General features: G+C 40.0%; 1 protein-coding gene across 1 annotated transcript in view; it reads right to left on the reverse strand.

Annotated features, from left to right (window-relative positions):
* Nucleotides 1-10052: 10052 nt before the first annotated feature.
* Nucleotides 10053-27484, reverse strand: part of LOC127806065 (histidine--tRNA ligase, chloroplastic/mitochondrial) — a 58805-nt gene continuing 41373 nt past the window's right edge. Inside the window, exons 8-11 of the mRNA XM_052343057.1 lie at nt 14725-14867; nt 13817-13945; nt 10532-10695; nt 10053-10439 (exon numbers count right to left, since the gene is read on the reverse strand). Coding sequence (XP_052199017.1) covers nt 10301-10439; nt 10532-10695; nt 13817-13945; nt 14725-14867 — 575 coding nt within the window. The 3' untranslated portion in view covers nt 10053-10300. The remainder of the gene's footprint in view (nt 10440-10531; nt 10696-13816; nt 13946-14724; nt 14868-27484) is intronic.

The raw sequence follows: 27484 nt of genomic DNA on the forward strand, positions 1-27484 counted from the left end.
TATCTCGGTGGGCGGACCTCGAGGCCATGCCCTTTTCTCTCTCTCATTGTGTTGTCCATCATCCTTGGGATCAGACAGGGGCGAGGATCAATTTGACACTGTTAGTCTACCCCCAAGTGCCTGGGTTTACCCTGGCGAGCGAACCTCGAGGCCATTGTCAGAGCCCACTCCCAGATTTTCCTGCTAGCACGAGAAGTTCGAGAGAAGGTTCATTCAAACTGGATACAGTTACTCAAATTTACAAGAAATTTCTTTTCCAAATTTTCTCACCAATAATAGGAGCCAAAATAAATTACATAACACTCATTACATCAACATCTTGGGCCTACCGCCCATACATTTTGAAAATAAAAGGGCAACAAGGTTATGGAAATAAAATAAACCCTAAAATTCTTGCCCTCAACATACACCCACGAATCTTTAAGGCCGGGACATCTCTGTACACTTCTAACCAGAACTCACCCTAAAAATAACTATCTTCTATTACTTGGAATGACAAAGAAAATAACGTGAGCCACAAGTCTCAGTAAGTATATAGCAAAAGAAGTAACCATAGCACGATACATGAAGGCATGAATAATTTAGAGCCAAAGAAAGACCATTACCCAACATCTAAATACCCACTAGGTTCATGCCTTCTAAATTGGATAACAACATCTTTAAAAAAAATACTTCCTTTTGGTTCATCAACCCATATTTCAAAGCGAGTCATAAGGCTTGACAAGTAAACATATATACACGAAAACAAGAAAGAAGGGATGGATTACCACATAGAGTACACCCGACTCCCCAATACCATTTGAATCCATCCTTCAATTCTCATTAATAATACCATTTCATAGGCAAGCATATATTTCAACAAAGGGAGAAATAGAGTTAAGGCATGGATAATTCAAAGTGGAATAGACCCTACTCCCTAAGTACGAGTAGCATTTTCCATTTAGTTTCCATCAATAAAATTATTCCTATGCCATTGCCATTATGCATTTTATACATCGATTCATCTCTCATGAATATATAAATCTTCATACACCATATTGGCTCACACAGCTATCCACATACATGGATCACATTGGCTCTCAAGCCCTTTATTCATATTAGCTCTCAAGCCATTTATTCACATGCACGAATGCATACATATATATACAAAATCAATTTGCCAATCATTGGCTCGAGCATCGCCTACCGGGTTTATGGCCACCTCACCCGTGTTAGACGCTCTTTTAGGATATCCTTTTCTTTTTTCATTTGTGGAACATAGCTGCCGCGCCAAAATAATAACAATAGGGTGCAAATCATAATGCCATGCCATGCTTATGGAAGCTCACATAAAATATAACATACATGCTCTTTTATAGAAATGTACACATCATAAACATCATGCACATTTATATATGTCAATAACATATTCACTCATGAGCCCATGCATGCACGTTCACCTCTTAGCATTTTGGAAGGTTAAGTGATGCTAGAGAAAGCAATTACCAACAATTTAGGGTATCAATTATTCTTAATTTAGATTAAGGAAAGCCTTGGCCCACTCAATTTATCACCAAAATATATGATATTATATATCAAATTAAAACCCTTGAAGTCTAATTTATGACTCTTCAAACGGATCGCAATTCTGAGTTTTATATCTAAAGTTATGATCAAAATAGCGCAACCTGCGTAGTGTTGAAAAAATTTGATTAGTTGACTTTTGGGCAGGCATTAGTCAACTTATGGGCAGGCAATAGTCGACTTTTGGGCAGGCATTAGTCGACTTTTGATGAGTCGACTCATGAATGCTCATTAGTCGACTGGGCTGAGGCTGGCACTGAAAAACTGAGAAAATAAGCTTCCAATGAGTCGACTAAGCCTCAAAAATAGTTGACTCATCACCCACAAACGCCCAAAATGACCCCAAAACAATCCCAAAACAAACCATAGGTAATCTCCTAACCCCCAAGTTGCCATTCCATGAAATAAAGATGGGGAAAACAAGCCCCAAATAGACCAAAAACAAGACTCAATGAAGCCATTGAAAGAAACCCGCATTTTTTGAAAAAAAAAAATTGGAAACAACCAACTCAACTCAAGCTTTAACACCATTACTTGGAGATTGAGAGTGTAAACTTGATTACAAATGAAAACATAATCTTGCATTTAAAACAAAGAAGAGAAGAAGGATGCTTGCACACAAAAAAAAAAAATAAGAGTGCAAGATGAACTTGCCTTTGATGAGGAAAACCCAAGGAGAAGAAGAGCACCCAACTTAGACCTCTCCACTTGAAGCTTCAGAGAACATCAAAAATGGAGAAGAACAAAATAAGGAAAAATGAGAAGAAAAAGGAGAAAGAAAAGCCACGGGAGAGAGAGGGAGAGGGAGATGAAAAAGAAAGCAATTAAGGTGGCATGGAGAGGTAAAGGGGAGGGAATGGCTTGCCAACCACTCTCCCATTTGCTTTTACCATAATACCCTTCACATAAAACACACACACACAAATATCCAAGCCCCTTATGGACATTTCTCATCTCATTTCCATTTTCTTTTCTTTTTCATTTATTTCATTTCCACTCACATAAATACTTGGGCCCAAGCCCAACTCATTGGCCCAATTAATTATAATGGCCCATTCTCCATCATAAGCCCCAATGGGCTTTACAACTTCACTAAATTTATTATACAAAAATTTTACACTTAGGCTTAACCCAATTTCAAAGCTCCCAATTCACTTTAGCCCACTAAGTTGGACTTTTCAATCATTTTCATTTTCTTTCTTCATTTTCTTTATTTCTCATCTCTTCATAAATTATGATAACAACATTTAAAATTTATTCACATAAGAAAATATTTCGCAAACATTTAATTTATGACAAAAATTAAAATACCCAAAATAACTCACCGATAGCGCCTAACGTGTCGTTACAGCCATGCCTCTCTCTCTCTCTCTCTCTCATTGTGCCATCTACCATCCTCATGATCAGACAGGGGCGAGGGTCAGTTCAGCACGGTTAGTCCAACCCTAAGCACCCACTCCTACCTCTGCAGGCGGACCTTGAGGCTATGCCTTTCTCTCTCGTCGTGTCGTCTACCATCCTTGGGATCAAACAGGGATGGGGGTCAGTTCGACACAATCAGTCCACCCTTAAGCGCCTAGGTCTACCCTAGTGGGTGGACCTCGAGGCCATGCCTATCTCTTTCGCTGTGTCGTCTACCGTCCTTGGGAGCAGACAAGGGCAAGGGTCAGTTTGGCACGGCCAGTTTGCCCCCCAGCTCTCGGATCTACCTCAGTAAGCGGACCTTGAGGCTATGCCTCTCTCTCTCTCTCTCTCTCTCTCTCTCTCTCTCTCTCTCTCTCTCTCTTGTTGCGCCGTCTATTGTCCTTGGGATCAGATGGGGGCAGGCATCAATTCAACACCGTTAGTCCCCCAAGCACTCGGATCTACCCGGGCAGGCGAACCTCGAGGCCATGCCTCTCTCTCCCATTGTGTCGTCTATCGTCCCTGGGAGTAGACAAGGGCTAGGGTTAATTCGGCACAGCCACCTCAGTCTCATTCAAAATCACACCTTGTATCAAATAGGCAATAATCAAACCTCAAGTAACCTCGGTCTCATTCGAAATCACGTCTTGTATCAAACAAGCATAAGCAGACCTCGAGTAACATCTATTTCATTCAAAATCATGCCTTGTATTAAACATGTCTTGTATAAAACCGACATAAGCAGACCTCGATTAACCTCAATCTCATTAAAAATCATGCCTTATATAAAAAAGGCATGAGCAGACCTCAAGTAACCTCGGTCTCATTCAAAATCACACCTTGTATGAAACAGGTATAAGTAGATCTCAAGTAACCTCGTTTTTATTCAAAATCACACTTTGTATCAAATAGGTTCGGCGACCTCAACTCAGCAGACAACTTGTACCAATCGAGGTATTCGAATAAACACTACAACAAAGCAAGAATAGAGAAAATCAGAAGCTACGAGGTACTCGAAAAATATTTCATTTCATTACAAAGTTTACATTTCTGATAATCAATCTACAACATTACGAAGACACAACTAGATAAAGAAACTATCATCGCCAAATCTATTCCATGCTTCCTCAATTCCATTGGTAGAGCCCCTAGCCAGCTACGAACATCCAATTGGAGATCCTACCATGTATCTCAGTTGGGAATGTTGAGATGGCTCAAATCAGCTGGAAGTCTTCTTGGCCACGCTCCAACCGAAGGATATACCAGAAGAGTATAGGAACAAGTAGTCTAGCAGGCCGGAAGACATGATGTGATAATAACTCCCGAAATGAACTCCAAAGGAAGCATCATCACCCATCTTAGTATTGCTCTCACCCAAAATCACCCATGCTAGTATTACTCTTACCAAAACACACTTAACTCCGGCTACAGGTACCTTTATTGCCTCCGCAACGGTACCAACGAAAACGCTGTCATTGGTTGGCAAGGCCTTCAGTCGAATCGACAACCTCATATCTCAAACCCTAGGCTTCCCAGAAAACAAAAAGCGACCAAAAACGACTATAAGGCATGTAGGAACAAGGTGGAATCCTCTCATTTTATAGGCATAATGAGGGACATCCAATGGCCCAGGGTTCTCCGTCGTCACAACTGATACGATCCTGCCATGTGTCTCCACATAAATGCCCTACATCCAGCAGATAAAGAATCACCATTGCAATATGGTGCCCAGATAATTAATATCTTACCAAACGCATCCTAGGGAAGCGACGCACCCTACGTGGGAAAACGTCGCTTCATCTTCATAAGCCCCCCTTTTAGGGAAACATCGCTTCATCTTCATGAGCACACACTTCAGGCTCTAGGTCGCACTTGCGTCCTAACCATAATACCCAAACTGCCATCTTTGAACTCCCTAAAAGGACCAAGCACCAAAAGGACTAGCCCGGGGTAAAAAGCCTGAGCATGGGGCACAACCATCTCATACCTTCCGACATATTGAATGGAGGCCTCGCCTGCTAGCCTTTAAGCCTCAGTCCTCCCCCAAGCATCGAGGTCTACCTCGATAAGATGACCTCGAATCCATCCCAGCATCTTCCTAAGTCGTGCTCGAGGCTCAAATTGAAGCGGTCAGTCCGCCCACAAGCGTTCGGGTCTTTCCCGACGAGCGGACCTTGGGTCCATCCCGGTCTCTAGGGATGTTCAAAAAAATCGGTGAACCGTAAAAATCGCCCACACCAAATCGGACTGCACCGAACCGCACAATTTTTTTAAAGAGGCAGTTCAGTGCTATTTGGAAAACCTCCAAACCGTGGTTTCGCGGTTTGAAGGTTGGCGGTTCGGTTTGAAACCGAACTACCCGATTATCCTTTAATTATATTAATATATATATAATATAAAATATAAAATGAGAAACGCGATGGGGGAAGGGGTGTTTAACCAGCAGCAACCCTAAATCACCAAACCACTTCTCTCTCCCCCTCTTCGTCTCTCCTCATCTTCCTCTGTCAGCATCGGTGACGGCGACGCACCCCTCGCCGCACTAGGTCCAGGTCTCTCACCGACAGACCTATGCCCCCGCCGGCCGCCGTTGCCACGCACCTGGCCCTGACTCACTCGCCGCAACCCAAACACCGACCGAAGCGAGAAGGACGAATCAACCCATCCTCCCGCCGGCCGCCGCTGCCACACACATGGACTTGAGTTGCTTGACCCACCTACTGCACCCAGACACAAACTGAAGCGAGAGCGACGAAGCTTGCGACGAACCGACCCTCGCCGCTTGTCGCACCAGACCAACTCAAGACGCCATTTCGATCAAGGTACTGCAATATCTTGACTAAAATGGGTTCGAAGCTTTTATTATTTGGAGTAAATCTTAGTCGATGAGCGAGTGTGGAAGTTTGGTGGTGGTGAATTGAGAGTTGTTGCATTTCCAGCAAACCGTGGAAACTGAACCGCATCGCACCGCAATCTGCGGTGCGGTTCGGTGCGGTTTCTCCTCACCAAGTCAGACCAGTCGGTTTGCTTATAAGTGCAAACCGCATGTTCGGTTCGACGAATTTTCTTGGCCCAAAATCGGCCAGACCGAACCGTGTACACCCCTACCAGTCTCTCTCTTTTTCTCTCACGAGATAAGGCTTGAAAATGCTACCACAAAGAAAACAAAGGGAAAAGAAAGTAAATGCAAAAGCCAGAACATACTCATAAATATCTATTTTATTCTACAATAAAGTGAAGTATCTACATCATCTATACAACGCAACAAAGGAAGAGACCAAGCAAAAAGAGAGAGAAAAAAGTCAAAAAGTTATGCCATAAGTCAACAGTAGGCTGGGCGATGATTGGCTTCATCAGACTACTTGCCGGCCTTCCTCGGTTGACCTCAAACCTCCTGTACCCCCTCTAAGGCCTCACCTTGACTGATTAGGCCCTTTGCATCTGGGTCCTCAAACGACCATCCTCGATTTCCTTAAAGGGGCCGGAGTTGGAAAGATTCTCCTTGGGGTAGAGCGTCTGAACCTACGCTAAGGCCGTTGAAAAGCCTTTGAGGTACTGATCAATGGCCTTATTCTTCATGCCCTCCACCTCGGCTTTCAGACGAACAGCTTCGTGAAGGGTAGTATCTTATTCAGCCTCCAACGCCTCTGCCCTCTCATTCTCGGCTTGAGACTGGTTCTCAAAGTAGGCGAGCCTCTCCTTCAGCTCCTTTATGTCCTTTCAGGGTGTATCCTTTTACTAAGACACCCTTTAGCAGTTTGGAGTCCACCCTGGAAGCCACCTCCTCAGCCTTTGTGGCCCTGGCCTACAAGTCCTCCGTCTCAACTGCCAACTGCTCATCAACCCACTTATCAGTGGTCTCCTAGGTTTCCCGAGCCTTCTGCGTCATCGCCTCTAGCTTCTCCTAGTCTTCCTTGAAGTCGGCCATTTGTAGCCTAGCCTCAAGCGCCAATGTTTGGGTAGCACTGGCAACGCGCAGGGCCTGCATCTCTACCCAACGAAATAGCCCGACGTCCCCTAGGCAAGCATACCTCTCTCGGTCTGAGTCCAGGGAGAGGTGTTCCTCTATGAACTTTTTCAGCCAAAACTCATAGCTCTAGAGGCTTCGGGGGTTAGCCTCAAAATCATTGCAACCCCATAAACTTGGCCTTTGACAATGGTTTGAGCTTGAGGGCACCAGCTCGCTGCCAACTTAACTTGGGCTCGAAGGCCTCGGCATGTTGGTAGCTTGGCCTGAGCTCGAAGGGGTCAAATCGGCGTCTTTTCCATTGCAAAGGGACCTCCTCAACCCTGACCACTTCATTGGATGGAGAAGAAGGGACGGCTTCAACAGCAGCAGCCCTGGAAGTCGGTTAAGTATGGGTAGAGCCCTTTGGCTTAGCAGAGACAACCTTTTTTGTGCCGACCGCCACCTCAGACCTTAGTTGGGCACTATTTTCTGTTGTTCGCCTCCTTACCTCCTCTGTAGTCAAATTGGGGGTCGCTTGACCTGAAACAATAAATGCTGATATGAGCCACGATCAATGAAAACCAAACAAAAGAAAGAAAACAACGACTTACGCATGTATTGCGATAAGCCCTTAGGATCCTCCCCCAACTCAACGAGTTTCGCGAACTTAAGATAGGGAGAAAACATGAATGCGTCAGCCAAAGCTTAATCCTCTAGACTCAAACTTTCGTACTCCACCTCAATGAAGGAGATGGAGTGCTTGGCACTCGACCCGGTGAAGTGCGATAGATTGTCCAAGATCCAATAGCTTTTTCTGCTCTGACGATGAATGTAGATGGTCATCAATGAAAAGGTCGCTCCAAAAATTGTGATCCTGAAACTTGATCGAGTAAGGCTTTGTGGCTGATTGGGCTTGAGCTATTGGACAATTTGGCCTCCTCCTCGAAAACCCTCTGCAGCTTTTGGTGCTGAGCTAGCTCCTCGGCAATTGGGGCCTTGGTTAGATGTTTAGGAGCCAACTTTAGTAAGGCTAAGGTCTTCCCAGCTGCTTTGTTGACCTGCTCTGAACTTGGCGCAGTTTCCTCCCTCTTGTTTAAGAGCACCTTCACCTTTGAAAGCTTTGGTGCCATTTTGCCTACAGCAAGAATACATATGCATAAGCATATACGTGCGAGGATAAACATGAGCAAAAAAGCGAAGTGAAGCCAAGAACCACTCATGTACTTGGAAAAACCCCCCACAACACCCCAACACAAGTATATAGTAATGAAAGGAAGACAGATTTGAAAGATTACCTGGTCAGAGTTGTGGGCGAAGGGGAAATGTGAGCTGAAAGTACGATCTCAATCGAAGGTCGCAAAGATGGAAGGAAAGTACCAGGAACTTGCGAGATTATAGAAAATCGAAAACTTGGAGGAGCAAAGAGTAGAAATTCTAGGCAAATGAGAGCCTTTATAATGGTCACCATAAGACACATCCGATGATCGGAAGTCATTCGTCACCAATCCACTGCTAGGAAGTCGCCATCTGTCGTGCATTCAAAATTGCGAACAAAATAATGGGTTGTTAGTTACTTGTCTGCGACATCCCACCTCTCAAGTGTAGCGCATTGATTCTCAAAATTACACGTGCTGCATATCAGAACCTTGAGAAATTCACCTCATCATAGGGTTTGAGCTGACTTCAAGTACCTATAAGGACCTACATCCATCTAGGCACGACTGCACATTAGCTTTGACATTGATCTCGGACATACTTGAAGCCTTAGCTCAGCCACACGCCTCGGATGCATCCCGACATCAGTTCAGATTATTCGCTCAAATGCATCCGCACATTAGCTCAGCCATCTATCTCAGCTAGATCCAAACGCCAACTTGGCTATAAACCTCGACTAAGTAGTAGCTTCACCCAGCTTCCCCTTTTCTAGCTTGAATGCTCGCTTCGCGACCAATTGACCTGGGGGCTGTGGATCATACCAGCCAAACTAGGTCTAGCCCAGTTTAAAAGGCCCTAAGACCTCCCAACCCACAGCCTGGTCTTGACCCAGCTTCAACTTGCGGCAGCCATTATTACCATTGCATGTTGGTTACTCCCATGACTACTCCAAATCCTACCCTTATTAATGGTATATTCCATCTATATTTAATGAAGGTCCTGTCGACACTATGCCACCGTCAGGAAGCCCTATCGACGTCGGATATCCAGTCCCATCACCTTGCAATGCCCGATGCAAGCATGCATGCAGGAGAAACTCTCATCATTCTACATAAACTAGCTCTATCAAGAGTCAATGTATATTCTTCTCGAGTCCACTGATACTCTATCACTTTAATCTCTTACTTACTTAAGTGTCAGAGTATTTGCAAGTGCCAGCCACCTCCCACCATGCCAATTGTCGAAATCCACTCCCTGTCGCTGCAAACTTACGTCCGACCACCCTTTTGGATCAAAAGAAACATAAGTAAAACCTTTTTTTTTTTTTTTTTGTTGTGATGAATTGGCAATATGACATTTTGTGACCAATCCTATGATGGTAAAGTTGACAATGAAAAACAACACATTTAACGTATTATAATTGATTTCACTATAAAAGCCATTTCTGCATAAGATTTGACAAGCAAATCCTAAATTTATATATCTATATAGATATTTATATATATATAAAATAAATAATATTTTTTATATTTATATATATTTTTCATGTTTAATAGAATAGATAATATATTTATTTATAAAGAGAGGCATGTTGAGACGAGAAAGACATATTAAATACCATCCTTATCCTAACCCTAGTTGAAACTTAATCAAGAATTACTCAAACCGGACATGAACCCGATCAAACAATATTTAATTCCACCCTAACCCAAAAAGGTTCCCGTATCTTTTGCCACCACCATACAACATTTTGCTACATAAATAACACGTTTAAAAGACGAGGATTGTTTCACTACTAAAAATTATACAAAACCATAATATTTGGCCATAACAAATAATTTTTTACTTTGAAAATTTGATAGTATGATCAGCTAGCTGGATGCTTCTTTTATCAGTTCAGCAGGCAGTCTACTACTCTGCTCTCTCTAATGGAGCCTCCTGCTCCACTATATAGCTAATAAAAGAGTATAAAAAGGCCAAATTCAGAGACCTGTCAGCTCAAACGCCCGCTAAAACGTATAGAATTTCCTTGAACCAACCAAAGCACAGCTTGATCAATAATACATCAAACCCAATACAATAATTTAAGATTTGTCCCACAAAGTCCAAGTTGTTTACTAGGTCACTACAAAAAGTAATACATGAGGTTGAGGGTAATAAATAAGATTTTCACAACCTAATAATGGCATAATAATCAGAAGCTAATTGTCCCAAATGGCCAGTGCCCTATCACTCCAGCTCATTCAGTTTGACCTCATACTGTTCTCCAGAAGAAAGAATTTTTACAGAAACCATTCCCTTTTGCCACTCGGAACTGCCTACCAGTATCAGTCTATTTGCATTTATTCGAGCTGCCCGTTTGAACACCCTGAAAAACAAGCGTCAAATATGTCAAAAGATATCCACGCAAGATATGTTTGATGCTGGCTAGGAGTCTAAATCCAGAAGATGATTGTTTACCACTTAAGTGGTTTATTCTCCAAAACCAAATCAACGCTTTGGCCTTTTTCCCTGAGTATAGTAGCTACAGCAGCAGCTGCACTTTGAAGATCCTGATCCAGCGAGCAGACAATGTTCTCTACGCGGTGACTAAGTGCAGGTAGAAGACCCTTGTCCTTGAGCAGCTGATAAAAGAAACTTAAATGAATAAGAGAGCTCAAAATGGGAGGTTAGCAAAGAAGGGTGAAATGAATACCCATGTAAGAATGCCTCAAGACTTCAGACACATAATGGATGAATCATGAGAAGACATGACTTTATTTTGTCCATGGTGGACAATATCTTTTTACTGGTTTCACAAAATGTTTCCAATTGATCCCAAGTAGTTAACGGTGGATCAACAAAAATAAGATATTACTTCAATTAAAATGTGTCGCTGCTTATGTGACTCTTCCCATGGTTGTTAACAGGTTTCTATATTGCAGGATTGGCCCAATCCTAGTTGGTACATCCTGTGAATTGGTTCAATAACGGTAAAAGGAAGAGTATATGTTATACATTATCTCATCTACTGGTCTATATCAGCCTGAAGCAGTCTAATTCACCCAACGCTGCATCTTCCAAGATTTTTCAGGTTGTTCCAATGTGTATGAATATTTAAAATTCTTCAATATTTTTTTCACTTCTAATTTAAAATAAGATTTATGTAATTCAACAAATTAGTTTCTTTGGGCAAGAATTTCCATATATTATCTCCACCTCACAAATACACAGGCGTTTTGATGTGCAACAAATCTTCTAATGTTATTAATATAATTGTTAATCTTTTTATTGTTTAAAAAATATAAGAATTTATCTACCATATCTAGAAAAAGGATAAATTACCAAAAGAAATACCCAACTTTCACTTTATTTCAATTTTACTATCATTTGGGGCATCTAACTTTTCATTTATTTTCAATTCTAGACTGTGAGAATAGAATGTATTTTCTCATATATTTACACAGCAATACAGCCCTATTTATAGGGTTAAGGACTTACAACATAGGAATGGCTAAAACTAGGAAAGATTTGACTATACAAGATTTAGAAAGTATCCTAAAACTATATTAGAAACTTCTAAAATACAAAAGATACGATTAGTTTCTAAACTAAGGGTTTAACAAACCCCTCTTTGATTCTAGCCAATCTGCCTTATCTTTTCCTTCAAGAATCAACATAGACTACTATTTGCTACCGCTACCTTTTTTCATTAATTTACTAACATAGCAAGTTATATTTGATGACTTGGTCAATGAGATCACAAGAACTTGCCACCTACTAAAAGGTGAAAGTTTAGGGTAATTTACTATTTAAAAACACACACTCCTTAAAAGAGTAACTCAAAAGCCATTCTTCTAATTCTTGGAAGGATTTTCCACCAAATTTTCTCTAGTTTTTTCTACCTCTTTTGCTACAAATTTCATCAATTCCATCCATTTGCTTTAAAAGTACATCTATTGGTCTACTTCTCATATGTCCAAACAGAGGCGGGCGGGAGGGGGCATGACTTTCAATTTATTTTATTTACCCCCCCCTCACTTTCAAGATTTTTTCATTTGTCCCCTATACCTTTCAAGAATTTTTCATGATTTCCCCCCCCCCCAACTTCAAGATTTGTTCATTTATCCCCTTTTACCTTTCAAGATTTTTTCTTCTAATCCCTAATACCTTTCATGATTTTTTCACCCCATCCTTCAAGATGTTTTCATATACACTAAGTTTGTTTCATGTGACATTTAAATTTTATTTATAGTTCTTACAAAAATGACCCCCCAACATCTTATACTAAGGAAAAGGAATAAGTGTAACACTTTTGAAAAATTAAAGAGGTATATATATTTTATTTTTAAGCATCATATTTTGATTAAGCCTATGCTAATATCTATGAATGCATATAATTATATGTCTTCAGCCCATACAACAATGTTTGTCATGCTCTGCCCATGTCCAAACTATCTTAATCATATCTCACACATATTATATTTAATATGTGCCACTCCAACCTCATACTACAGACAATCTCATTTCTAATTTGATCTTTTACTGTCTAGTGACATCCACATTTTAGTTATGCTTGTATTACCTATTATTTCAAGTCATATAGCAAAGATGATCTTATAATCATGTGAAAAAAGTTTATTTTTAGCTTTAAGGTGATTTTACAATCACAAAATATTGGAGACACTTCTCTACTTTAATCAACTTGCATTGAATTTATAACTAACATACTCAATAATCTCCCTTTCATTTTGAACTATTGAAACTGAGATGCCTATCCTCATATTTTCAAGTGTCACCATGACATCATTCACACTTTTTTTTACTAAATTACATTCCATATATTCAATTCCCAGCCCACTCAACTTGAGGTATTTGGATTCTAAGGGTGTCTATAATTTGAATGCCTTCTTTTGTCTCATTTACTAAGATACCTCTTCTTAGATATGCTTTGAGAGTCCATCCATCAAAAGGCAACAAGGGGTTAGTGCAAATCTTTGATATAATCCAATCATAATTGAAAAAGTTCTATTATCTCCTCCACAAGTACTAGCACATGTTTTTACAATGATTCATGTCTCTAATAACTGTATATAAGCAATTCAGGCTCCTTTCTTCTCAAAAGCCTGATCATGAAATATTAATTTGATAGTCCAAATAAGCAATTAACAGTTTGTGAGAATATTATTGCAAAAAATATTAATGTAGAAACCACATGGCCACTTAATAGTTCTTTAAATGGATACCCACCCGGACTCTTCCTAACTACTAATCAAAAAGTTCATCTGATGAACCTCCTCATCAATAATCACTGAACAATAGAAACAGATATAGTGTCCATCTGGTTTAAAAATAAAATCCAGATACAATATGTAAACAGATATTGCCAAAGAGAATTCAAAAGGGCTAAACAGGAAACTCAAGACACTCAAACCAAAGAACCAAGGTCACCTAATATAGAAGTCTATGTGCATTAAAATACACAGTATGCTGCCAGATACATTCTTGTTCCATTTGTAATTAGTTAAAAGCGTCATATTTCTATCAATGTAAAATAACATGAAAGAAGAAACCTATAGCTATGGTAGACAAAGATGCTCAGTTAGACAAATGCAAGAGTACGGACATTAGATATATTTTATCACAATCCAACATAGTTCATGTAAGAAATACATGACCTGCAGAATTCTGGGTAACAGGATTTACTTTTTGGGCCTTCACCATAGGCAATCAAAATAGCTGATATCAAACGGCTTAAAAGCTTACTTCTATTATGACAGCATCACCAAATCCAAAGCCACAAGCTGGTATGTCATCACCTCCATAAGTAGAGAGTAAATGGTCATATCTTCCACCACCACAAATAGCTCGAAGTTTCCCTTCCCTATCAAATCCCTGCAGAAACGCACATCTACTTATAAAAACAAAGGGGACAGGGTGTCCTATTGTGAGGACATTTTGCCAAGTGCTTACAATTGTGGATAAAGATCAATTTTGGTTAAAAATAGTGTCTTCAGCATTGTTAAAATATTTTAGTATTTTTCTACAGGCTTCTTTGGCATGTAGAATTGTAATTGGTTGGTTATTATATATTATATCGCCTTTCACTCTTTCATTCAGTGCAACTATATATCCCTTTCTCCCAATAAAAGGAAGCTAGAGACATTTGTCAGTATGTAAATTAGCAAACTTTAGCTTGTGAAATTCTAAAGGAACAGTTTCGTTAGGATCCTATAACTGCAGGGGAGTATCACTCAGACAAAAATAAAATTACTTGTCTCCGGTACTACTAGAAGCAGCATGAGATAAATGTTTGACACAATGAATTAGATTGGGGTTTCATCAAGATCTCTGTGTGCTTATAATGTTAAAAATTGAGATTTGTATCTTCACTCCCAGATATCAATTGCAGCATTCAGGATACTTTACACATTGACGAAGTAAAAAGTCTATGTCACGTCATGCTTACATCAATATATAAACATCAGAACTCAACGCTACACCAAGCAGCTTTGCTGGGCAGCATTATTCCTTCGGAGTCATTAGGTCAGACAGGCAGTTCAGGATATCAACAACCAACAATCAAACACACTGGCTCAAAAGGTTCTTCTAAGTGCCTGTTTTCCCTGTTTAACAGTCACAAAATTACAAAAAATCAAATTAACAAATCTAACCTCAAATACAATCCCAGTGTAATATGCCAGGCCTCGAACTACTGATGCATCAAATTGAATCCATTCAGAAAAGCCGAATTGTTCCGCAAGAAGGAAAAGTTTTTTCAGATCAGCAACTGCTTCCCCTGCAGTTCCTAATTTCTCTACATACACAAGGCAGGTGTTAAAATGAAAGTCTAACCAACAATAGCTTTCTGCTGAGAAAGGCAATGTAAAGTTTCACAGGATAACCAACTCATGTTTCAGAGAGAATGAAAGATGTTCACCCAACTAATCTTACATTTCAGGATAGCCCCCTTATGGGTAAAGTTTCCAATATGCAGGCCTTGGTTTCTACTCTTGGGTATAGAGTGGGTTCATTACCAGTTATTTACCATGGTCTACCTATGGATCGTCTTTTAAATAAAAAGAAAGAAGAAGCACAAAATGCAAGGTTTAACAAGCTTGGCCAATTATGACTTTGTGCCCATTTAGTATTGCTCTGAAATTTTGGTTGTCATGAAAATCACTTAGGTGAAAAACAATTTTGTAGGAAAAACATTTTAGTGTTTGGCCAAATCATTTGAGAAATGTTCTTAGTGTTGTATGTGTAATTGAACACTTTGGCCAAGCTCCACAATGAAGTAATTGGGGCTTTGAAGACTCAATTCTAGCATAAGCATGAGTAATTAGATAGAGAAATCCAACCCAAATGTAAAATGCCAAAACAGGAACCCAAGACTCACATTGAAATACCAATTGGATAAGGTGTGATGCCTTGAAAATCAAGGACTCAAATTGAAGCAGGTAATTCAATTGTCATGAAAGAAGGATAATGGAATTCTTCCTTTTCATCTTCTTCACCTCAAAAGAGGCTGATTTGATTTATACACCAGCTTCCTATTAGAATTAGGAAGTTGCCAAAAACATTTAAAGAAAGATTCTAAAACCTAGATTAGGAAACCTACACAATCTTTAGGATACAACAACTTATAGAAACAATTAATCTAAATCTACAAGATACATTCCTTATAAATAAATCAATCAATCATAATCTATAGGACTAGAAACCAATTCTGCTGACACTCCCCCTCAAGATTGGGAGTGGATATCCTTCATCCCAATCTTGCTTGTCATCTTCTTGAACATGGCTGCTGGAAGGCCCTTGATTAGCATATCTGCAAGCTGATCTCCCGAGGAGATATAGGGCGTACAAATCATCCCACTATCCAACTTCTCATTTATAAAATGTCTATCCACTTCAACATGCTTTGTTCTATCATGTTGAATTGGATTATGCATGATACTAATGGCTGATTTGTTATCACAATAAAATTTTATGGGTTTTATCCACTCAACCTTGAGATCCTCCAATAATATTTTTAACCACAATAACTCACACATACCTAGGGCCATGGATCGAAACTCGACTTCAGCACTTGATCGAGCAACCACATTCTGTTTCTTGCTCCTCCATGTGACCAAGCTACCTCCCGGTAAGGTACAATAGGCAGAGGTTGATCTTCTATCCATCACGGATCCTGCATAATCAGCATCTGTGTAACCTTCTAGTAACATAGCTTCACCTTTTTTAAATAGAATGCCCTTCCCAGGCGTGCCCTTCAAGTAGTGTAGGATTCTATAGACAACTTTAAGATGAGATTCCCTTAGGGTATGCATGAATTGGCTGACAACTCCCACGACATATGCTATGTCTAGCCGAGTATGAGCCAAGTATATCAATCACCCAACTAGCCTTTGGTAGGCCTCTTTATCAACCAAATCATCCTCTAATGCCTCACCTAGCTTATGGTTTGGATCAATGGGGTTTTCCACTGCTTTGCAACTGAGAAGCCCTGTTTCTCTTAAGAGATCCACTACATATTTCTGTTGAGAGATAAAAATACCTTCTTGGGAATGAGCCACCTCTATTCCCAAAAAATATTTCAACCTCCCCAAATCTTTAATTTCAAACTCTTTCACCAAACATTCTCTTAGCTATTGTATACCCTCTTCATTGTTATCGGTGACTACTATGTCATCCATGTAAACGAGCTGAACTGTGACTACCCCTGTGGCCGAGTGGTGGAAGAAAAGAGTGTGATCTCCCTGACTTTTTCGGTACCCCATACGAAGCATCACACCGGTAAACCTCCCAAACCACGCCCTTGGTGACTGTTTTAAGCCATATAGGGTTTTCTTGAGGCGAGGCAGAATATCCTGGTGGCACTTCCATGTAGACATCTTCCTCGAGTGTACCATACAAAAATGCATTCTTTACATCAAATTGATGTAAAGACCAATCTAGGTTAGCTGCCAATGAGAGAATCACCCTAACTATTTTGAGCTTAGCTACTAGAGCAAAGGTGTCTAAGTAATCCACTCCATACACCTGTGTATATCCCTTGGCCACCAATCTTGTCTTGTATCGGTCTAAGGTTCCATTAGATTTGTATTTAACAGTATAAACCCATTTACACCCCACCAGATGCTTCCCCTTAGGCAATGGGACTAAATCCCACGTCTGATTTTTGTCAAGGGCAGCCATCTCAGCTTCCATGGCATCCTTCCAATGCTTATCCCTTATGGTTTTAGAAAAATTTTTGGAATGGGAATGGTATGAAGATTGCTAAGAAAGGTTTTATGGGCTGAGGAGAGTTTAGAATATGAGAGGAAGAGAAATAGGGGATGTTTAGTGCAGGTTCTAGTCCCTTTTCGAAGAGCAATAGGCCAATCAAGATCACTGTGAGATGTATTAGTTGTGAAAATAAGTTCAATCGACTTCTCAGAATTATCAAAAACAAAAATAGATAAGGAGTTAGAGATGGAATTACCTGGAGAGGATTCCAAAAGAGAGACTGAATTGTCAGTGCCTTTCTCGTCTGTAAGTGGAGTAGAACCAAGAGTGGATGTTGAGGCTTGCATAGAACTAGGTTCCGACCTCTGCCTCCTTAAGTATAGCTGCAGTGGTCCAGGAGTATTTGGGGACTTTTCTCCTGATGTCAGACCTAAAGATTCTATTAGGTCAGTAGGTGATTGAAGAGATGATAACACGTCCTGGTTTGAGAGGATGAGAGGATACTTCTCAATGGACAAATTGGAATTTTGTTATTGAGCGGTAGAATTTTTAAAGTAAGGCTCATTCTCAGCAAAGGTCACATCAACAGACACAAAAAAAACTTTCTAGTAGGGGGATGATAGCATCGATACCCTTTTCGGGTTAGAGAATACTCAGTGAACACACATTTTAAAGCACGAGGGTCCAACTTCCCTCTATTGACAACAGGTATATGGACATAAGCTGTACACCCGAATATCTTAGGTTGCCAATAACTAGTTGTGTGAAAATTAGGAAAATAATCAATCAGAAGTTGAATTGGACTACGAGATGCTAGGATTTTTTAAGGAAGCATATTAATGAGAGTAGTGGCAGTAAGTGTTGCTTCCCCCAATAGTATTTAGGGACATGATGATGAAATAAAAGGGCTCTAACCACGATTAATAGGTGTCCATTTTTCCTCTCTACCACCCCATTATGTTGGGGAGTGTAGGGACAAGAGGACTCATATATAATACATTTTTTCTGGAAAAACAGTGACAGGAATTGATTAAAAAAGTCTTTAGCATTGTCAGATCGAAATCTCTTTATCCCTACACCAAATTGGTTTTGAATCGTGTTATAGAATGTTGGAAAAATTTGGCTAACTTCAGATTTTGTTTTTAGCAAATAGAGCCAAACAACCCTAGTACAATCATCAACAAATATGACAAACCATCTTGTCTCGAAAATGTTGGGGACATTTGATGGACCCCAAATATCACTATGGATTAGAGAGAAGAGAGAATCAGATTTTTTATTTGATAAGGGAAAAAACACTTTTTTATGTTTTGCAAACTCACACATAGCACAGTGAAAGTTTTTTATTTCTAGATTTCTAGCTAATTTAGGAAACATAACTTAAGGGTATGAAAAGAAGGATGACCAAGCCTATAATGGTGCAACCAAAACTGATCTGAATTGGACTGAACTAGGCATGACACCCGAGAGAAAAATCTTTGTTTGTCCTGGCCAATAGGTTCCTCAAGATAGTAGAGTCTTTCTCTAGCCCTAGCAAGCCCAATCATCCTTTTCTTGCCTTGCTCCTGAATCTCATATATATTTGAATGAAACAAGACATGACAGTTAGTATCCTCAATGAGTTTTTGGATAGTTATTAGGTTAGTGAACAGCTTGGGGACATGAAGAACATTTTTCAAAGTAAGATTTTTATTAAGGAAAATATCCCCTTGGCTTGCAATAGTGGTGAGAGAACCATCTGCCATTGGGATTTTTCTAGAACTAGGACATGGGTAATAGGAGATAAACAGATGAGGAAAAGGAGTCATGTGGTCTGAGGCACTAGAATCTAAGACCCAAGAATTCTGGTGCATAATTTTTGAAGCTTGTAGGGAATAAGAAGAAGAATTATTACTGATGATAGCAAGAGAATAGGTGCCCTTGTCAGTCTTCTTGTCAAGGGATTCCAAGAAACTTCTTAGCTGGTCAATTTCTGACTTGTTTAGCTCCTGGACCTCTCCTTGTTCTGAATCTCTTGGTTCATGTGACTAAGAATTGGCCATGTACCCATGTTCCTGCATTGAACTTCTCACCGATCTTCCCTTAGGTGGTTTCCCATGTAACTTCTAGCATTTGTCTATGGAATGCCTAGGCTTTTTGCAGAAAGAACACCACAAAGAATCCTTATCTACTGATTTCTTTTCTTCTCTAGGCCTTCTACAAGATTATTAGCCTTCAAGGAGACTAGAGCAGAACCTTCTCCAGAAAGGGTTTCAAGCATGACACCCCTCTTCCTTCTTCTGCTCTAATCAAAGATATAGCTTCATTCAAGGAAGGCAAATCCTCCTTACCGAGAATTTGTACTCTTATCGCATCAAATTCGAGGTTGAGGCCAACTAGAAAATCATAGATCCTCTCTTTCTCCACAAATCGTTTGTGTAGGGCTGCATCCTCACTACACTTCATCTTCAAGCACTAGTAGTGATCAAGTTCTTGCCATAGTGTTTGCAGCAAGTTAGCATACTTGGTGATGGTCCTTGTTCCCTATTTGGTTGTTGTTGCCTTCGCTCTTATTTCATAGATCTGGGCTGCATCACGGACTTTAGAGCAGGTGAGATTTATTGCATCCCAACTATCCTTAGCCATTGTCAAGAACATAACCATAACACTGATCTCTGGAATCATTGAGTTCCAGAGCCAAGGCATTACCAAGGAGTCTTCTTCATCCCATGCTCCAAATGCTGGATCCGTCTCTTTAGGACCTGTTCCCAACAAGTGGTTGAGTTTCCCTTTCCCTTTCCCTTTAAGAAAGGTGTGGATTAGCTAGGACCACTTTAAGTAGTTTTTATCGTTCAACTGGTAAGCTACTTGAAGGTTTTGTAATTCCCCCCCTATACCACTACCATGAGTCCCAGCAGATTGAGTTTCAAAAGATGGAACCTCAGTCGCATGGCTAGAATCTCCAAATTCGTGTATAAGATCATGCGTAACAGACATGATGACAAGAAGGAGAAGGAAGGGGGAAGAATTGACAAAGGAAGATTGAAAGAACAGGCTATTGATCGAAGCTGGACTAATGCTTCTATGGCTCTGATACCATGTCACGAATAAAGGATAATGGAATTTGTCAGCAATTAAGGTTTCAGATCTTGTTCCCAATTTCAAACAAGACTCAATCATGATTGATTGATTGATTTAATTGATGGGTAATTGATTGGCTGTATATATTTTCTAAAATAAGAGTTGTATCTTCTAGATCTAGATTAGTATATCTTTGATTGATTTGTTGTATCCTAAATTTGTATAGTTTCCTAATCTGGGTTTAGAAATCTTTCCTTAACCAATTTTTAGCAACTTCCTAATCTTGTAAGGAAGTCTGTATAAATTGAGTTCCTCGGGTAAGAGATGAATAAGATTGAAGAGAAGCATTTTTCCTATTTTTCTTAACATGGTATCAGAGCCCTAGGATTCCTCAACAGATTCCTTGGGACGATCGTTGGTTATCTCTTTCAATCTTCTCTCCATTAGTATTATTTTTCTTCTTCCACCCAACCTTCGTGAAGCATGTCTATCATTCAAGATCCTTCACCCGATTCAGCATCCAGCCATACCTCAGAGATTCCAATCACTAGAACTCAAAATGGAGGGTTCGGGGGGGAGTTGCAGAATCTTCAGACAACTTACCGCTCGAATGGTAAGAACTATCTAAAGTGGTCACAACTGATCAGAACCTTCCTTAAAGGAAAAGGGAATCTTGACCATCTGTGGGAACTGGCCCAAAGGAGAGTGATCCGACATTTGGAGCATGGGATGAAGAAAACTCCTTGGTGATGTCCTGGCTTTGGAATTCCATGATTCCAGAAATCAGTGACACTGTCATGTTCTTGATAACAGCCAAGGACATATGGAAGGCCATAAAGTTGACTTATTCAAAGGTCAAGGATGCGGCCCAAATCTATGAAATACGGGCAAGGGTGGTAGCAACCAAGCAACGTACGAAAATTGTTACTGAGTATGCAAATTTGCTACAAACTCTGTGGCAAGAACTTGACCACTGCCAGTGTCTAGAGATGACGTGCAGTGAGGATGCTGCACTACATAAGAGGTTTGTTGAAAAGGAGCGAACATATGATTTTTTAGCCAGTCTCAACATAGAATTTGATGCAGTCAGAGTGCAAATCCTTGGCAAGGAAGACATCCCTTCCTTGAACGAGGTAATCTCTCTAATACAAGTAGAAGAAGGGAGAAAGGGTGTAATGTTGGAAGTTGGAACCTATTTCGAATGAGAACTCGGCCTTAGTGTCCTTAAAAGCTCACTATCAGAGCAACGAACCTAGAGATGAGAAGAAACCCACAGATAGGGATTCCCTATGGTGTACCTATTGTAAAAAGCCTAGGCACACCATAGAGAAGTGTTGGAAGCTTCATGGAAAGCCACCCAAAGGAGGACCAGCAAGAAGCCAAGTGCAGGGATAGGCTAATATGGCAGGCAGCAGTCAACAATCTAAAACAAGGGATTTAGAATAGGGAGGGGAGATTTTTGAACTCAGCAAGACAAAAATCGAAAGGCTGGGGAGTTTATTGGGGTCCCTAGACAAGAAGGCAAAAAAAAGTACCTGCTCTCTTGCCCTCACAGGTACTCCTTCCTTATCTTCTTCCAAATATGCTTCAAAAAATCTGCACCAAAATTATTGGATCCTAGACTCGGGTGCTTCAGACCATATCACTTCCTATCCACACTTGTTCATCTCCTATAGCCCATGTTCTAGCTCAAGAAAAATCACAATGGCAGATGGCTCTCTTACCACTGTTGCCGGCCAAGGAGATGTTCTCCTCAATGAGCACCTAACCCTAAAAAAATGTTCTTCATGTCCCTAAGTTGTTTGCTAATCTCATATCTATCCAAAAACTCATTGAAGATACTAATTGCAGTGTATTTTTTCTATTCTAACGTCTGTGAGATACGTGAACAGGACAAGAAGAGGATGATTGGGCTGGCTAGGGCTAGGGAAGGACTTTACTACCTTGAGAAACTAGATGGACAGGATAAGAAGCAGTCTCTTCCTCTTATGTCATGCCTAGCTCAATCCAATAAAAATAAGATATGGTTAGAACACTATAGGCTCAGTCACCCTTCTTTTCTCACCGTCAAATTAATGTTTCCTGATTTAGCCAAAGATCTTGACCATAGTTACCTAATACGCCCCACCCCCCCCAGGAACCACGTTCCAGTACGCATGCACTGGAACATAGTGCGTTTGCGTCTTGGAACGCTTGGGGACGCGTCCCAGTTCCCCTGTAATAAAGACCCAGATCTCCGATGCCGTCTTCTTCCTCTCTGCAGTGATGTTGTCTTCTTCCTTTCTCTTTGCAACAGTTCATGTTCTTTGTCAAGAACTAGAAGGTGAAGCAATGACGGCCTACACTCACGCCCGCCATTAACCCTTCCTAAGACCATCTCTCGCTCAAGCGCCCGCCGCCCATCCCCCTACCCTTCTCCACCTATCGCTTCGCTCGTTGCCCGCTGCGGGCTGCTGTCTCTCGCTCTCACTCACTCTGGCCTTCATGCCTCCATCGAACGACTTGGATCGTCACTGAGGTCGCTGACTTGCTCGCCCTCCTCGGTCACTCGTCTCACTCAGTCGCTCTTCCTTGTTGCCTCTCTCTAGCTCCGTCACTCACCGGCTCGCCCCCGTGGCCCCCTCGCCCTCACCGGCCGTCGGCTCTCCCCTCGGTCTCTCGCTTGCTGCCTCTCTGGCTCTCTCGCTCCGTCGCATTAGCTGATGGAGACTTGAAGTTGCATCAGTTGGTGGAGAGAATAGGTGGGTCTGCAGAGAGAGACAGCCTAGCCTCTCTCGTGAGTTGTGATTTCATTTTTTGTTTAAAGCTTTTTATTGGGACTCCACGTCCCATTCTATATTTTTAAATTTTATAATTTTATAATTATTATATTAATATTTATTTATTTGATATTTTTATTATTATCAAGATTCAAGATTTTGTTCATAAATCTTATTGATCTTGTTCAATGTCTTCATTGTTTTCAATCCTAAACTCCTAAGTCCTAATCCGAATTCCCATGTAAGTTTCATCATTTCTCCATCTTAAGAATTTTGATCATTTGTATTAGTTTCTATTTCTTAATTTATATAGTAAAAAATTTAAAATATTTTTTTCAAAAATTTATATATTTCATTGCCATTCCACTTTGGCGCACCAAAGCATACCATGAACTAAAGTGGCGAACCGAAGAAACCTACCCCCCACGTACCGCGCCCCCGGGAAAAATGGCGTACCACATCCCCATACAGCATTCTACGTATTGGGCGTTCCACGAACCAGGTAACTATGGTCTTGACTTTAAACAATTTAGTTGTGCTGTGTGTGAACTTCCAAAACATAAACAAGTATCTTTTCCTCTATCCAATAAAAGGACTGAATCTCCATTTTCTCTAATTCATAGTGAAATTTGGGGTCCATCAAATGTTCCTAATATTTCTGGGGCAAGATGGTTTGTTATATTTGTGGATGATTGTACTAGGGTAGTTTGGTTGTATTTGCTAAAATCAAAATCAGAAGTAAGCCATGTGTTTCCTACATTTTATACCATGATCAAAACTCAGTTTGGAGTAGGAATAAAGCGGTTTAGATCTGACAATGCTAGAGATTTTTTCAACCTATCTTTATCTGATTTCTTTCAGCAACAAGGGATAATCCATGAGTCCTCTTGTCCCTATGCTCCTCAACAGAATGGAGTGGCCGAGAGGAAAAATGGCCACCTTTTAACTGTTATTCGAGCCCTTCTCTTTCACCATAATGTACCAAAACATTATTGCGGAGAAGCAGCTCTAACAACCACTCCCCTCATCAATAGACTTCCATCCAAAACCTTAAAATCTCATAGCCCAATTCGATTGTTGACTAACCATTTTCCTGATTTTCATGTGGCTAATAGCTGACAGCCCAAGATATTCGGGTGCATAACCTATGTTCATGTTCCTACGGTTAATAGAGGGAAGCTAGATCCTCGTGCATTAAAATGTGTGTTCACTGGATATTCCTCTACACAAAAAGGTTATAGGTGTTATCACCCTCCTTCAAAGAATTTTTTTGTATCCATAGATGTGACCTTTGCTGAGAATGAATTTTACTTCAAAGCCTCTAGTACTCCAGAACAAAATCTAACCGTAACTAGTGGGACTTCTCCTTTATCTCTTTCTGATCATGATCTGTCACCCTCCTTGAACCCATCTTCAAATCTAAAGGATTCAGTAGGAGTGTCATCTGAGGAGGCGCCATCATCTACTCTTCGTCCATTACAGGTCTATTTAAGGAGGAAGAAACCTAAATCTAACCTTGTGCAAGCTCCAACATCCCTTACAAGTCCTGCCAGTCCTGAAATATCCACAGGCAGAAGAGACACTGACAATTCTGCCACTATTTCAGAGTCATCTCCAGGTATCTCCTCAACTGATACTCTTGATAATAGCCCTATGATATATATTGAATCCACACCCAAAACAGATACATATGATCTAAATTGGCCTATTACACTTAGAAAAGGAACCAGAGCCTACACTAAACATCCTTTGCATCTATTTCTTTCCTTTTCTAAGATGTCATCTACCCATAGAGCCTTTCTTACTAGCCGACACACTATTCCTATCCCACGCAATTTTTTTGAAGATATAGGAAATAAGAATTGGAAGGATGCCATGGAGGCTGAGATGGCAACCCTAGAAAAAAAATCAGACCTGAGATTTGGTGGAATTACCTAAAGGAAAACATCCGGTAGGTCGTAAATGGGTCTATTCTGTGAAATATAAATCTGATGGGTCTATAGATCGGTACAGGACAAGATTAGTTGGGATACACACAAGTGTATGGGCTGGATTATTTGGACACATTTGCACTTGTGGCAAAGCTGAATACAGTTAGGGTTCTTCTTTCCTTGGCTGCTAACCTAGATTGGCCACTGCATCAATTTGATGTTAAAAACATATTTTTACATGGGAATCTAGAAGAGTAGGTGTATATGGAAATACCACCAGGTTATGGGACAAAAGAACCGATTGTATGCAAACTAAAAAAGCCTTATATGGGCTGAAGCAATCCCCATGGACTTGGTTTGGAAGATTTACAGGTGTCATGCTTAACATGGGGTATAGGCAAAGCCAAGGAGACCATGCACTTTTTATATACCACTCAGCTATAGGGGAGTAATAGTGCTTGTTATGTATGTGGATGATATTATTGTTACTGGAAATAATGAGGAAGGTATGACAAAATTAAAGGAGTATCTAGTGAAGGAATTTGAGATTAAAGATTTGGGGAGATTAAAATATTTTTTGGGAATAGAGGTAGCTCATTCAAATGATGGCATATTCATTTCCCAACAAAAATATATAGTGGATCTCCTGAATGAAACTGGATTGCTTGGCTGCAAGGCAATTGAAACTCCTATTGACCCGAATCATAAACTAGGAGAAGCTTTAGAAGACAATATGGTTGACAAAGGAACTTATAGAGGTTAGTTGGAAAGTTGATATATCTGGCCCATACTTGGCCTGACATAGCCTATGCGGTAGGGGTGGTAAATCAATTTATGCACAATCCCAAAAGAAAGCCATCTTAAAGCTGTGTACAGGATACTTCATTATTTGAAGGGAGCACCTGGGAAAGGCATTATATTCAAGAAAGGAGAAGCCATGACACTAGAGGCATACACAGATGCTGACTATGCAGGATTTGTTGTAGATAGAAGATCAACTTCTGGCTATTGTACCATGTTGGGAGATAATTTGGTGACATGGAGAAGCAAGAAACAAAATGTGGTTGCTAGGTCAAGTGCTGAAGCAGAATTCCGATCCATGGCCCTAGGTATGTGTGCATTATTGTGGCTAAAAATTTTGCTAAATGATCTCAGGGTTGAATGGACTGCACCTATGAAGCTCTATTGTGATAACAAGTCGGCAATTAGTATCGCTCATAACCCAGTTCAACACGACCGAACGAAGAATGTTGAAGTGGATAGACATTTTATAAAAGAAAAATTGGATAGTGGTTTGATATGCACACCATACATTTCATCACACAATCAGTTAGCAAATGTGCTAACCAAGGGCCTGCCTGCAGCCGTGTTTAGAAGGATGACAAGCAAGATTGGTATTCATGATATCCATAACCAATCTTGAGGGGGAGTGTCAACAATTAAGGGTTCTGATCTTGTTCCCAATTTCAGACAAGACTCAATCAAGATTGATTGATTGATTTAATTGATGGGTAATTGATTGGCGGTATATATTTTCTAAAATAAGAGTTGTATCTTCTAGATCTAGATTAGTATATCTTTGATTGATTTGTTGTATCCTAAATTTGTATAGTTTCCTAATCTAAGTTTAGAAATCTTTCCTTAACCAGTTTTTAGCAACTTCCTAATCTTGTAAGGAAGTTTGTATAAATTGAGTTCCTCGGGTAAGAGGTGAATAAGATTGAAGAGAAGCATTTTTCCTATTTTTTTTAACAAAATTCTTCCTTTTCATCTTATTCGCCTCAAAAGAGGCTGATTTGATTTATACACCAGCTTCCTATTAGAATTAGGAAGTTGCCAAAAACATTTAAAGAAAGATTCTAAAACCTAGATTAGGAAACCTACACAATCTTTAGGATATAGCAACTTATAGAAACAATTAATCTAAATGTACAATATACACAAGATACATTCCTTATAAATAAATCAATCAATCATAATTTATAGGATTGGAAACCATATCTACCGACATCAATAGATAAATTCATTAGGAGCTCAGTTTTTGTAGATAAGGTTGGAATTTAATTAGGAAAATTACTATGTTAATAGCGTCGATTAAATCATAGAAAATTAGGAACATTGCAAAAAATTGGAAAAAATAAGACTTGACATAGAAAATTCAAATTGATTTATTGATTATATTATTTCAATTTTTAGGATCTTCTAATATATCTAATTTGCATCCAGTGTAACCAGTTAATTGGGAACAGTCACACTGAGTAGACAATTTATACTGCAGCATGGTTTTTAATTGTTTCGCTATCATAGTCGTGCATACATAAATATTTTTGTCTATGACTCCATGAATTGGAATTTTCGGTACTCATGAAAGAAGTATGTATTTTTTCAAAACCTTTTTTTTAAAGCCTGATATGCAAAATTGTTTATGCCATAAATGTAGAGCTTAGAATATC

The sequence above is a fragment of the Diospyros lotus genome, chromosome 7, assembly GCF_014633365.1.
Source record: "Diospyros lotus cultivar Yz01 chromosome 7, ASM1463336v1, whole genome shotgun sequence".
NCBI classification, from domain to species: domain Eukaryota; kingdom Viridiplantae; phylum Streptophyta; class Magnoliopsida; order Ericales; family Ebenaceae; genus Diospyros; species Diospyros lotus.